Below are 14,146 nucleotides of genomic sequence, written 5' to 3' on the forward strand. Positions count from 1 at the left end.
AAGGCGCCGTGGCTGTTCCCGGCAGGAATCCTAGCGGGAAGCTGCTCTGGTCCCCCGCACCCCCCAGCCGGAGCGGGATCGAAGCCACCGAGCAGTGCTGGGACAGTCCTGTCCCCTGTCCCCGTGTCCCCGAGTCCTTCCCGCAGGGATGCTCCCGACGAGTCTCTCCCAGCCCGCGCTCCAGCCTGGGATTTCACCTGGCCTGGATGAACCCCTCACGTTCTCACGGTGCCACCTCTCCAGGTGTCTCTGGGTGCCCCCAGTGTCCTTCCAGTGTCACCTGTGCCACCCGGGGGGGACAACCCCCCCTGCGCACCCCTGGTGTCGGGCGTGGCTGGGGCTGCGGCTCCAGAAGGTTCCAGAAGGTTCCAGAGGGCCCTGTGGTTGCTGGGGCGCCGGGATGTCCCGTTGTGACGCGGGAGCTGCTCCGTACCCCGATCCCAGTGTGATCCCAAAGGGTTCAGGTCCATTCCCAGGAGGGCAGCTCCCGGATCCCTCTGGAGAAGCCAAATCCCAACTGCCAGGGACAGGGGATGTTGGCCATGGAGAGGAAGAGTGGGAATTCTGCGATCCCCAAGGGCTGTGCCAAGGGGGACACGGCAGAGATCCACAGGGATCCCGAGGGCACGCAGAGAGATCCCAAGTGATGAGCCAGGGCAAAGACCATGGATACAAAGATCTGTCCCAATGGCTGGACTTCATCACCCAAGAGATGTCCCACATGGAAGAATTCATCGACCAAGAGCTGTGCCAGGGGAAAGCCGGGGGAGACCAGGAACTGTGCCAAGGGCAAGGCAACGGATGTGAGGATCTGTCCCAACGGGAAGAATTCACCAACCAAGGGGAACTCAAGAGATCCCAAGAGCGGTGCCAAGGGGAAGCCAACGGATACAAAAGTGTGTCCCAATGGGAAGATCTAATCAACCAAGAGATGTCCCAAATGGAAGAACTCTTCAACCAAGAGATGTCCCACACGGAAAACTTCATTGGCCAAGAGCCGTGCCAAGGAAAAGCCAAGAGACACCAGGAACGGTGCCAAGGGAATGTCAAGGGATACAAAACTCTGTCCCAATGGGAAGACTTAATCCACCAGGAGATGTCCCAAATGGAAGGATCCATCAACCAGGAGATGTCCCAAATGGAGGGATCCATCAACCAGGAGATGTCCCAAATGGAAGGATCCATCAACCAGGAGATGTCCCAAATGGAAGGATGCATCAACCAGGAGATGTCCCAAATGGAAGGATCCATCAACCAAGAGCCGTGCCAAGGAAAAGCCAAAAGAGACCAAGAACGGCACCAAGCGAAAGTCAAAAATACAAATTCTTGATACAAAGCTCTGTCCCAATGGGAAGATTTAATCCACCAGGAGATGTCCCAAATGGAAGAATCCATTAACCACAAGATGCCCCAAAGGGAAGAATCCATCCACCACGAGACGTCCCAAATGGAAGAATTCACTGACCAAAACCCGTGCCGAGGGGACACCAAGAGACACCCAGAGCAGCGTCACGGGAACGTCAAGGGACACAAAACTGTCCCAATGGGAAGACTTCATCAACCAAGAGATGTCCCAGTGGGAAGAACTTTCTTGACCAGGAGCTGTGCCCAGGGCGACAGAGCAGGGGGCACATCCCCGCCCACACCATCGGTGCCAGGGTCAGCGCCCTCCAGCCCTGCCCATCCTGACCTCCAGGGCCTTTCCCACACGGAGCCCGGCACTGATCCCACCATAGAGAAGTTCAGCATTCCCAAGGAGTTAATCTGAGCTTCCCCTTCCCACCCACCTGGCTGAAGTCCACGGGGAGAAATGCTTCCCATGTGCTCCCCAAAAAGGCAGTGGGTGTTCCAAGCCCTGGCCACGGGCAAAGGAATTAAAGGAATTCCTGAATTCCTGCGGCTCTGTCGGCTGCTAATGAGCACCAGGAGGGGTTGAGTGCTCCAGGGGGGTTCCCAAGTTTGGAACTGAGAGGGCTGGGGGCAGGTTGGGACTCATGGAATCACGGAATTGTTTGGGAACAACCCTCTGAAACCGTCAAGACCAGCACTGCCCAGGCCACCACTGGCCGTGTCCCCAAGTGCCACATGCACAGGGCTGGTAAATCCCCCCAGGGATGGGGACTCCACTCCTGCCAGGGCTGGACAGCCCTTTCCAAGAAGGAATTTTCCCAATATCCAACCTGGCACAGCCTGAGGCCGTTCCCTCTTCTCCTGTCCCTGTTCCCTGGGACCAAATCCCAGCTCGTGGCTCCAAGAATCCAGGGAGTTCTGAAGAGCCAGGAATTCCCCCCTTTTCTCCAGGCTGAGCCCCTTTCCCAGCTCCCTCAGCTGCTCCTGGAGCTCCAGCCCCTTCCCTTGACTGGATCTCCGGTGTCATCCAGAGTCACCAAACCCCAAGGAATGACCCCAAACTCAAGCCTTGGGGTAACTATACAGTAAGAACATTTATTTTCTGGAGACACCTGGAACAGTCCCTCCCACGTCGGATGATTGGAGATGCAAATCCAACCCTCTCCTGCTTTGGGTTTAGTCTGTTCCCAGCTCCGATTTTTTACACCATGGATGTTCCTTCCCGACCCCGAATGCCAAAGGAAATCCAAACACACAGAACTGACTGGCCCCGAAGTGTCGCTCCTGGGAAGCTCCATCACCTGGAGCTCGGCTCCTCCCCGCCGCTGTCCTGCTGCTTGGCCATGAATTTCTGTGGAGAAGGGAGAAGAGATGGTGCTGCAGGGATATTCCAGGATTATCCCCTAAAACCTGGGCCAGGAACACCTGGGCCAGGTTCAGTCAGCTCCTCCCATGGCCAAGGTGGGATTTGTCCCATAAAAACCCCCAGATTCGACACGGGAAGCTCCTGAGGGGAACGTGGCCAAATCTCAGGGATCAGGACTCCCCACAGTCTGGGCATGGAATAAAAATATTCCATATTCCCACTGTATTCCCAAACCCCATCGAACGTGAACTCCTGGGGAATTCTTGGCACCCCTGAATCCAAGGATTTGGGGGGACATTCCCGTTTTTCTGGGCGGTACCTCCATGTTCTGCCGGTGCAGGGAGGTCCTGCAGTGGTTGATCATGGAGGGTTCGTCGGCGTAGAAGAGGGAGCAGATCTGGCAGAAGAATCCGGCCTTTGGGACCAGGATGTCCAGAGCTGAGGATACACCACAGTCACCACACACAGCTCCAAGAAATATTCCAACCTCACCTTCCTTTAGCCAAATCCGGGGAATTTGTGATTCCTCAGGGGGAAATCACAGTTCTTAAACATTCCAAAAAATCAGATTTTTCACCCAAGCTGGTCCCTGCCCCGCTTCAATCCACAGGTCATCTCCATTTCCAATAAACACACAAATTTCTGGGAATAAAGCAACCAATCCCATGGAAGTTGGAACAGTTCCTGAAGGACTGACCCCATGGAAAAGTGATCCCTGTTGGAGCAGTTCCTGAAGGATTACCCCATGGAAAAGTGATCCCTGTTGGAGCAGTTGCTGAAGGACTGACCCCATGGAAAAGTGACCCATGTTGGAGCAGTTGCTGAAGGACTGACCCCATGGAAAAGTGATCCCTGTTGGAGCAGTTCCTGAAGGATTACCCCATGGAAAAGTGATCCCTGTTGGAGCAGTTGCTGAAGGACTGACCCCATGGAAAAGTGATCCCTGTTGGAACAGTTGCTGAAGGACTGAGCCCATGGAAAAGTGATCCCTGTTGGAGCAGTTGCTGAAGGACTGAGCCCATGGAAAAGTGATCCCTGTTGGAGCAGTTGCTGAAGGACTGAGCCCATGGAAAAGTGACCCACGTTGGAGCAGTCTATTCCTGAAGGACTGACCCCATGGAAGTGCAACCCACCTTCCTGAAGGATTAATCCCAGGGAAGAGTGACCCACATTGGAGCAGTTCCTGAAGAACTGATCCCATGGAAAAGTGATCTATGTTGGAGCAGCCTGTTCCTGAAGGATTGAGCCCATGGAAGTTGGAACAATTCCTGAAGGATTGACCCCATGGAACTTGGAACAATTCCTGAAGGACTGACTCCATGGAAAAGTGACTCATGTTGGAGCAGTTCCTGAAGAACTGACCCCATGGAAGTTGGAACAACTCCTGAAGGACTGACCCCATGGAAGTTGGAACAATTCCTGAAGGATTGACCCCATGGAAAAGTGACCCATGTTGGAGCAGCCTGTTCCTGAAGGACTGATTGATCCCATGGAAGAGTGAGCCACATTGGAGCAGTTCCTGAAGGAAAGACCCCATGGAAAAGTGACCAAAGTTGGAGCAGTTCCTGAAGGAAAGACTCCATGGAAAAGTGACCAAAGTTGGAGCAGTTCCTGAAGAACTGGCCCCATGGAAATTCAGGAAGTTCCTGAAGGACTGACCCCACAGAAGTTGGAGCAGTTCCTGAAGGATTGATCCCATGGAAAAAGGGACCCACACTAGAGCAGCTCCTGAAGGAAAGACTTCATGGAGGTGATTCATGTTGGAGCAGTTCCTGAAGGACTGACCCCATGGAAGTTGGAACAATTCCTGACCCCATGGAATTCACTACATCCCTACACCCCCATTTCAATTCCCTCCTTTCCAGACACTGAATGTTGGGAATAAAACTCACCACAGGATGGGAACCCTCAGGAGACACCACACTGTACCTCACTAATAATCAATAATTCCACCCGGATTTGGAAATTTCCAGAAAAAAACTTTCCATGAGAGGCTTCCAAGTTTAACCAACTAGTTAAACATGGATTTGGAGGAGCCAAGAAAAACCATGGATTCTGGGCCCTGAGTTTGAGGTTCACTGTGGTTGTGAAGCACAGGAGGAGTTTTCAAACGGGCAGGAAAGAATCTTCCAGCCAGGAAAACCTGGAGCATTTCAGGGGATTCCTTTGGATTTACCTTTGGGAGTGCTCTGCGTCTTGGGGACACCTGGAAAAGTCGTTTTCTTCTGCTGAGACTTTGGTTCTGCATCTTCTGATCCCATCTGAGCTGCTGGAGACAGAAATGCATGTTGGGATGGAGTCATGGCATCATGGAACAGAATCATGGAGTGATGGAACGGAATCACGGAACAGAATCATGGCATGATGGAATGGAACCATGGAGTGGTCTGGGTTGGGAGGCACCTAAAGGACATGGCCAGGGACATCTTCCACCAGCCCAGGTGGCTCCAAGCCTCGTCCAAGCTGGCCTTGATGTTCCTCACCTTTTGGCTTGGAGATTTCAGCCATTTCATCCTCTGGATTTGTATCTCCTAGAATTCCCATTTCTTCTGGTCCTGCAACAGCAACAATATCTTCGTCATCTTCATCCTCGGGTGGGTTCTTCCCTGGGAAAGTGTTTTCTTCTTCCTCATCGCCTACTTCGTCGACTGTAACAAAGTTCAGTTCCTCTTTAAGGTGATTGAAGTCGGCCAGGAAATCATCCTCATCCTCGTTAACCTCATCCAGAGTCACCAGAGGATTGTCCTCGTTGTCCTCCTGGATCTCATCCACCGTCACCAAGGCGTTGGGATCATCGGGCACCTGGGAGGCCGCGCAATCCCCGGGATTGGTTTTTCCCTCCTCGGCGGCGCTCAGCTCCGCGGGCTCGTTGAGGGGCAGCTCCTCCACCTCCCCGATCTCATCCACGGTCACCAAGGGCTCAGCCTTCAGATCCCGCTCCTCAAATTCCACCCGGGGCCCGTTCCTGTGGGAGCCCGGCTCCTCCTGCTCCGAGATCTCATCCAGCGTCAGCAGCGCCTGCGGGTCCTTCACCGCGTCCGACAGCTCCTCCTCTTCCACCACCTCATCCACCACCACCAGGCCCCGGGGGTCGACGCCCGGCAGCGGCACCGGGGCGTCCTCCTCCTCCCCGATCTCATCCAAGGTGACAAAGGACAGCTCACCTTCGGCTCCGCAACTCTTCCCTTTCCTCTTCTTGGACGCCGGCTCCGAAGGGTTGGCTTTGGGAGCTTCTTTTCTCTTCCCCCTCGGGGGGTTCCGCCGCGGCATCACCGGAGACTCGGCTTCCTCCAGCACCTCGTCCACCGTGACGAACTCGTCCAGGTTAAACGGGAAGAGCTCTTCCTCCTGGGAATGGAATGTTTAACTGTCATCTCCAGCGGGAGCATCCACACATGCTGGATCCAAAAAATAACCCCGAATTTAATTTGAGGGTGGAAAAAAAAAAAATGTGTTCAGGGCTTAGATGGCAGCATTGTGCTGAGTAATTAATTTAAATTAACTCAGGTTTTGTTCGGGAAGCCAAAGTCCTTTGGAAAAATCACAGTGGAACAATAGGGGATGAAATTCCATGGGTAAAATTCAATGCATGAAATTCAGTGGATAAGGGTCAATGGATAAAATTCAACGGATGAAATTCAGCAGATAAAAACCAATGGATAAAATCCACGGGGATAAAGGTCAACGGACAAAATTCAGTGGATAAAATTCAACGGATAAAGTTCAGTGGATAAAGGCCAATGGATAAAACTCAGTGGACAAAATTTAGTGGGAAAATTTCAGCGGATAAAACTCAGTGGATGAATTTCAGTGGATAAAATTCAATGGATGAAATTCAGTGGATAAAGTTCAAGGGATAAAATTCCTGCCAATTCAAAGTTCTGGGTCCAAAGAGACAAGTGCCCCACCCCGAATGATGCCTCTGATTTCTTCCATTGATAATTCCGAATTTTGTTACTTTTTCTGCCAAAATGTTCCAGCCCACCCTCACATTTTCATGGATATTTAACACAAGCTGGGAAACTGGGATTTATGGGATCTGATCCCAGCTGGGGCTTCCTGGCGGTCCCGGCTCCGTGAGTTTGGAGATAGGGATCGAGAGATCCAAAGGGAATGGATCCAAAGGGATTCCAGCACCCCAGAGCCCATGGGATCCATGGACACCAGATAGAAAAAGGGCAGGAATTTGGTGATCCCATTTTGGGAAGAGGGGAAAGATTCCTAAGAGCAGGAATGCAATGGAATCCTGGAATGGTTTGGGTTGGAAAAGACTTTAAATCCCATCCAATCCCACCCCCTGGAATGTCAAAAATCCCCTTTTCTATACACTCCATCCTCTTAATTCCACAGTTTTCCATCCTTACCTCCTTCTGTTTTCCAGCGCTGCCGGTGCCGCTTTTCCCAGCTGCAGCACCACTCCCACCAGGAGCCTGCAAAATGGGACAAAAAATTCCATGAAATCCCAGGAAATCCCAATCCTCACTGAGCACAGCTTTGTTTGGATCAAGGAGCTGCTCTGGGATGTCCCCACGGCTCCAGGGATTTGCCACCAACAGGTGACACCTGGCTCAGGAGCCTCATTTCCATCTGTGCAGGGCTTGGAAAAGCAAATTCCAGCTCCGCAGAGGACACGGAATTTATTCCCACTTGGAGCTGCTCCAAGGAATTCAGTTTGGATTCACTTCTGGAACAACTTCCATAGGATTTTCCAACCAGTTCCACCCTCGTGGTGCAGCTAGAAGGACCAGGTTGCCCAGCAGCACCTCTGGTGGCCCCGGGATTTATGGAAAAGGGAAAGGGACGATCCCAGAAAACCAGAGTGGGAGGGAACACCAGGGCATTCCTGCCCTCCTCACCTGATTCCCGCTGGGATCCTCCCTCGTGCCAGCTGCTCCACTCTCTCCCTGCTGGCTCTGCTTCGAACTCGCCCGAGATTCCAGCTGGGAATCCTTTTCCTGCTGGGATGAGCTCTTCCCGCCGTCTCCCTGTGCATCCACTCCGGAGTTTCCATTCCCTTTCCATTGGCTGTTCCCAGTTCCCGGCTGAGCCGTGGTTTTGGGTGGGATTTTCTTCTCCAGCCCTGCTTTGGGAGGGATTTTCTGCTCCCCAGCTCTTCCCAGGGAAGGCTCGGTGATCCTGATGGGAATTCTCTGCTTCAGGATGTCTGGGACGGACACCACTGCCTTCAAAAGGGTTTTCCCAATGCAAGAATCCTTCAGGGATGCAGTGGGATTTACGTTGGATTTTGCAGCTCCCATCCCTTTATTTTGTGGGATTTTAACCAAATTTCCCACGCGGATCTCACCAACAGCATTCCCAGAGTTTTCCCCACCCTTGGATGGTGTTTTTCCAGGTGTTTTCTCCAGCCCTGTCCCAGCCTTGCCCCAAATCTTCCCCGGATTTTCCCTGATTTTGAGCACGGATTCCTCCGCCATCGCCTCTCTCTCTGCTCCAGTCACATCCAGTTTTTTCCCTGGAGCTTCCACAGTTTTTGGGACAGCTTTCCTCTCCGTGGACGTTTCACGGCTGCTTTTCCCAGCCTCGGGAACAGGAGTTTTCTCCGGAGCAGCCGGCTCCGTGCTGGGCTGGGTGACAGCGGGTGACACCGTGGGAGCCTCCTCCGAGCTCGGGGACGTTCCAGGGATGGCTCCCGGCGTTCCTCCGGCTGCCGGCATCGCCTTGCTGGATGATTCCGGAGGTTCCACGGCGGGAGCAGAGGGTTCCTCATCCTCCTTTTGGATTTCCAGCTCCGGCTCATCCCGAGCTACGTCCCTCCCCGCTCCGGAAAGCGGCGCCGGTTTCTCCTCCGACCTCGCTCCGGGCGATTTGCTGCCAGCAGGATCCACGGGAATTCCAGGATCCGATCCCTCCACGTCCATCCCTGAGGGCGATTCCCTCGCTGCTCCTCCTGGCTGCGCCTCGGGAATCTCCAGTTGTCCCGTTGGAATCTCCTCCGGGACATTTGGGGTGGGAATTTGGCCTTTCCTGGCCTCTCCCGATGGATTTCCAGCTGTTTTTTGCACCGTTCCCGATGCCTCTGGAATTTTTTTCAAGGCAGAGCTAAAAGCATTTAAAAGAAACAGAAATCAAACCATGGGGGGAGAATTCCAGAATCCTCAGAAAGCTCTGGATGCCACCGGTGGGAGTTTTCCTGGAGCATCAGGAAATGAGGTTGGGAATTCTGTGGGAAAAGGCGACAACTTGAGGTGAATAATTCACATTTTGGAGACCTCAGGCTTTGGAAAATTTCCATCCCACAGAGGGATGGAACCAAACAAAAGGCAAGCTCCTGGATAAGGGAATTAGAGGAGCTTTGCTCTGTCTGCAGTGCCCAATCCCAAAAGAGCAGGTTTGGATTTGGGATTGGATTTGGGGTTAAAATCCCTGTTTTCCCCCCTGGGATAACACAGCCCGAGGTGCCACGGGATGGAGCTTTCCAGGGAATTCCAGAGACTCTTCCCTGAAGGAAAGAATCCCACAGGATGAGCTTGGGAAGCGCTGGAATTAGGGATGGCTGTGCCTGGAGCACCCGCCCATTCCAGCAGAATCCCAGCAGGGAATTTCTACTCCAAAACCTGGAAAAAAACCAGGATTGTCCAGGAGAGCGGGATTTGGGATCCTCCAAAGGATCCCCCAAAAATCCAAAGGGATTTTCCCATCAATTCAACATTTCTGGCTGTGCTCAGTTTGTTTTCTACTGGGATTCATGGGAAACTCTTGGGATTCATGGGAAACACAGCCTGGGAAAGGCAGAGCCCAGGAGTGGAGTTTAATTAATTAAAGCTTCAGAAAAATCATTAATAATTAAAATAATAATTTAGCTGTTTTCTGCTCCCTGAGAAATGGAACAAAATGATTATGTGGAAAATGTGTGGAGCAGGGAAAAATGTCGATTTTCCAACTTTTCAGGAGCTGGGATTCATGGAAAAGTCACTTTTTAATTTTAATTCTACATTTAAATTTTAATTCCACTTTTCTGGAATCAAGATGTGGCTGTGAAGAAGAGATTCCCATTCATTTGGGAATTAATGCTCCCAAAATTCAGCAGTTTTATGAAATGACAAGGAAAGAAATGAGATCTGGGAATACAGAGCTTTTCCATAATGGAATTCCTTAGGATCGTCCTTACACAGTTTTGGGGTTTTAACAACAAAACTCATTCAGAAATCTGAGTTAGAATCACAGAAGAAAAGGGATCAAAGCCATATTTAACAAAAATTCCTAAAAATTTCTGGGAATTCAGCAGTTGGGAAGAGGAATTCCAGAGGCAGGGATAGAGGGAAGAGATGCAGGATGGAATAAAAGCAACGGGAGGAGCCAGGACCTGAGCAGGGGAAGGAAAACTCCACAAAAATTGGGATTTCGCCCCATTTTTCCACGAATTTTTAACAAATCCCAAATATTTTGGCTCTGGAGCACATGGATTGGGAAGGAGGAGCAGCAAGACACAGCTGGAGGGAGGCTCAGCAATCCCTAATCATGGATAAACATTCCAAGAGGGAAAAGAAATGGATAAAATTCCCAACAATTCCCAACAATTCTCACAGGCCGTACCTTCCTTTGCTCCCATCCTCTCTCTTCACTTCCCTTTTCCCGGTTTCAGCCTGGAAAACAAAGCCTCAGGTCAGGATTTCCCAATCCCAGAGGGATCAGGGTGGGATTCTGACATCCCACCACCCCAAAGGAGGCACCGGGACGACAGAACTCCAGGGAATTGTTCCCAATCCCATTCCCAGGATGAGAATTCCACCAGTGAATGTTCATCCCTCCTCCAGGGCCGCTGGGGTTTGGAGCAGGATGGAGTTGGGGCACAGGGAGAAGGATCAGCTCCCTAAAATCCAACCACTCCTTAACCCTATCCCTAAAATCCAACCATTCCCTATCCCTAAAATCCAACCATTTCCTACCCCAAAAATCCAACCATTCCTAATCCCAAAAATCCAACCATTCCCTATCCCTATCCCAAAATTCCAATGATTCCCAATCCCAAAAACCCAACCATCCCATATCCCTATCCCTAAAATCCAACCATTCCTAATCCCAAAAATCCAACCATTCCCAATGCCAAAAATCCAACCATTCCCTATTCCTAAAATCCAACCATTCCCTATCCCTATCCCAAAATTCCAATGATTCCCTATCCCTATAATCTAACCATTCCCAATCCCAAAAATCCAATCATCCCTTATCCCTATCCCTAAAATCCAACCATTCCTAATCCCCAAAATCCAACCATTTCCTATCCCAAAAATCCAACTATTCCTTAACCCTATCCCTAAAATCCAACCATTCCTAATCCCAAAAAATCCAACCATTCCCTATCCCTATAATCTAACCATTCCTAATCCCAAAAATCCAACCATTCCCTATCCCAAAAATCCAACCATCCCTTAACTCTATCCCTATAATCTAACCATTCCCAATGCCAAAAATCCAACCATTCCCTATCCCTAAAATCCAACCATTCCTTAACCTGATCCCAAAAATCCAGCCATTCCTATCCCAAAAACCCAACCATCCCTTATCCATATCCCTAAAATCCAACCACTCCTAATCCCAAAAATCCAACCATTCCCTATCCCTATCCCAAAAATCCAACCATTCCCTATCCCAAAAATCCAACCATTCCCTATCCCAAAAATCCAACCATTCCCTATCCCTAAAATCCAACAATTCCTTATCCCAAAAATCCAATTATTCCGTATCCCTATAATCCAACCATTCCCTATCCCTATAATCCAACCACTCCTACAAATTCCAATCCCTATCCCTAAAATCCAACCATTCCTAAGCCTGAAAATCCAACATTCCTTATAAACCCCCTCCCTATCCCTAAAATCCAACCATTCCCTATAACCCCCCCACTCCCTATCCCTAAAATCCAGGATTTATCCCAGATTCCTCCTTCTCCTTCCAGGAATTTCCCCCTTTTTTTTTTTTTTTTTTTTTTTTTTTTGGCATTTCAGGGCTTTTAAACTCAGACATTTCCAGGAAAATCTCAGGAATCAAACCCTGAAGTGTTAAAAGTAGCATGAAAATTCCCGAATTCCTCACTCCCAGACCCAGGGAAAAGCTAAAAAGGTGGATTTGAACCTCAGCATTCCCACAAATCCCTGAGGGGTGTTCCCTCACCAGGAGCGATTTCAGGAATCATCTTTTGAAGGGAGTTTATTCCTTAGGATTTTTAGAGTTGAGGAAAAACTTCAGGATTTGGAGGTTTCCTCTGGCACAAATTGAGGATAAAAAATATGGAAAAAAGAGGGATTATTGTGAATTTAGGGAAATTTAGGATGGGAAGAGATGGGAAAGCACTTGGAATATGATTTCCTGATGGAAAGGAGGGATTGATTCCTTTGGCACTTGAGGTGGAACCAGCTGGGAATGGGATCCCAAAGTAATGGAATTGGGAAAGGAACAGGGAATGGGAGCTGCCAGGATGGAATTCCCAGGGAGCCAGGCTGGGAGAGCTGGGAATGTTCACCTGGAGAAGGGAAAATTCCAGGGAATCCTCAGAGCCCCTTGCAGGGAGAGGGAAAAAGGGGGGGAAATGGGAAAAAAAAATCCTGATGCTAGGGGGAAAAATCCCAACCCTGAGGGGAAACAATCCCAACCCCGAGGGAAAAATAGCATCCTTGAAGGAAAAAATCCCAAACCCCGAGGGAACTCCTAATCCTGAAGAAAAATTCCCAACCCTGAAGGGAAAATCTCAACCCTGAGTCAGAAATCCCAGTCCTGAGTGGGAAAATCCCATCCTTGAGGGAAAAAGTCCCAACCCTGAGGGAAAAATACCGTCCTTGAAGGAAAAAATCCCAATCCCCGAGGGAAATCCTAATCCTCAGGGAAAAACCCCACACTGAGGGGGAAAATCCCAACCCTGAGGGAAAAATCCCAATCCTGAGGAAAAATTCCAACCCTGAGGGAACATCCCGGCCCTGAGGGAGAAAATGCCAACCATGAAGGAAAAAAATCCCAAACCCTGAGGGAAAATCCCAAACCTGAGGGGGAAATCCCAACTATGAGGGAAAAAATCCCAAACCTTGAGGGAAAATGCTGGCCCTGAGGGAAAAACCCCAACCATGAGGGAAAAATCCCAGTACTGAGAGGCAAAAAAACAATCCCGAGGGAAATCCCATCCTTGAGATAAAAAATCCCAAACCCTGAGGGAAAAATCCAAATCCTGAAGGAAAATCCTAACCCTGGGGGGAAAAACCCAACCCTGAGGTGAAAAAAATCCCAACCCTGAGGGGGAAAAAATCCCAACCCGGAGGGGGAAAAAAACCCAACCCTGAGGGAAAAATACCATCCTTGAAGGAGAAAATCCCAAATCCCCAGGGAAATCCCAATCCTGAGGGAAAAATTCCAACCCTGAGGGGAGAAAATGCCAATCCTATGGGAAATCTCATCCTTGAGGGAAAAAAATCCCAAACCCTGAGGGAAAAATCCCAATCCTGAGGAAAAATTCCAAGCTGGAGGGAACATCCTGGCCCTGAGGGAGAAAATCCCAACCCTGAGGGGAAAAAATCCCAAACTCTGAGGGAAAATTCCAACCCTGAGGGGAAATCCCATCCTTGAGGGAAAAAGTCCCGAACTCTGAAGTAAAATTCCAACCCTGAGGGAAAATCCTGACCCTGAGAGGAAAAAATCCCAATCCTGACAGGAAAAACTCCCAACCCTGACAGGAAAAACTCCCAACCCTGAGGGAAATCCCATCCTTGAGGGAAAAAGTCCCAAACCCCGAGGGAAAATTCCAACCCTGAGAGAAAATCCTGACCCTGAGGGGAAAAAATCCCAACTCTGACAGGAAAAATTCCCATCCCTGAGGGGAGAAAATCCCAACCCTGACAGGAAAAATTCTTAACCCTGAGGGAAAAATACCATCCTTGAAGGAAAAAATCCCAAACCCCCAGGGAAATCCCAATCCTGAGGGAAAAATTCCAACCCTGAGGGAAGAAAATCCCAATCCTATGGGAAATCTCATCTGTGAGGGAAAAAAATCCCAAACCCTGAGGGAAAAATCCCAATCCTGAGGAAAAATTCCAACCCAGAGGGAACATCCCGGCCCTGAGGGAGAAAATGCCAACCCTGAGGAGAAAAAGTCCCAAACCTTGAGGAAAAATTCCAACCCTGAGGGAAATCCCATCCTTGAGGGAAAAAGACCCAAATTCTGAGGGAAAATTCCTACCCTGAGGGAAATCCCATCCTTGAGGGAAAAAGACCCAAATTCTGAGGGAAAATTCCAACCCTGAGGGAAAGTCCTGACCCTGAGGGGAAAAAATCCCAATCCTGTCAGGAAAAACTCCCATCCCTGAGGGGAGAAAATCCTGACCCTGACAGGAAAAATCCCAACCCTGAGGGAAATCCCATCCTTGAGGGAAAAAGTCCCAAACTCTGAAGTAAAATTCCAACTCTGAGGGAAAATCCTGACCCTGG

General features: G+C 50.1%; 1 protein-coding gene across 1 annotated transcript in view; it reads right to left on the bottom strand.

The window, feature by feature from the left end:
• Window positions 1-2,560: 2,560 nt before the first annotated feature.
• The window catches only part of ZNF638 (zinc finger protein 638), a 58,218-nt gene continuing 46,632 nt past the window's right edge, over window positions 2,561-14,146 (bottom strand). Inside the window, exons 17-23 of the mRNA XM_053941651.1 lie at window positions 10,271-10,320; window positions 7,573-8,776; window positions 7,081-7,146; window positions 5,200-6,064; window positions 4,893-4,985; window positions 3,036-3,154; window positions 2,561-2,701 (exon numbers count right to left, since the gene is read on the bottom strand). Coding sequence (XP_053797626.1) covers window positions 2,648-2,701; window positions 3,036-3,154; window positions 4,893-4,985; window positions 5,200-6,064; window positions 7,081-7,146; window positions 7,573-8,776; window positions 10,271-10,320 — 2,451 coding nt within the window. The 3' untranslated portion in view covers window positions 2,561-2,647. The remainder of the gene's footprint in view (window positions 2,702-3,035; window positions 3,155-4,892; window positions 4,986-5,199; window positions 6,065-7,080; window positions 7,147-7,572; window positions 8,777-10,270; window positions 10,321-14,146) is intronic.

The sequence above is a fragment of the Vidua chalybeata genome, chromosome 4 (assembly GCF_026979565.1).
Source record: "Vidua chalybeata isolate OUT-0048 chromosome 4, bVidCha1 merged haplotype, whole genome shotgun sequence".
NCBI lineage: Eukaryota > Metazoa > Chordata > Aves > Passeriformes > Viduidae > Vidua > Vidua chalybeata.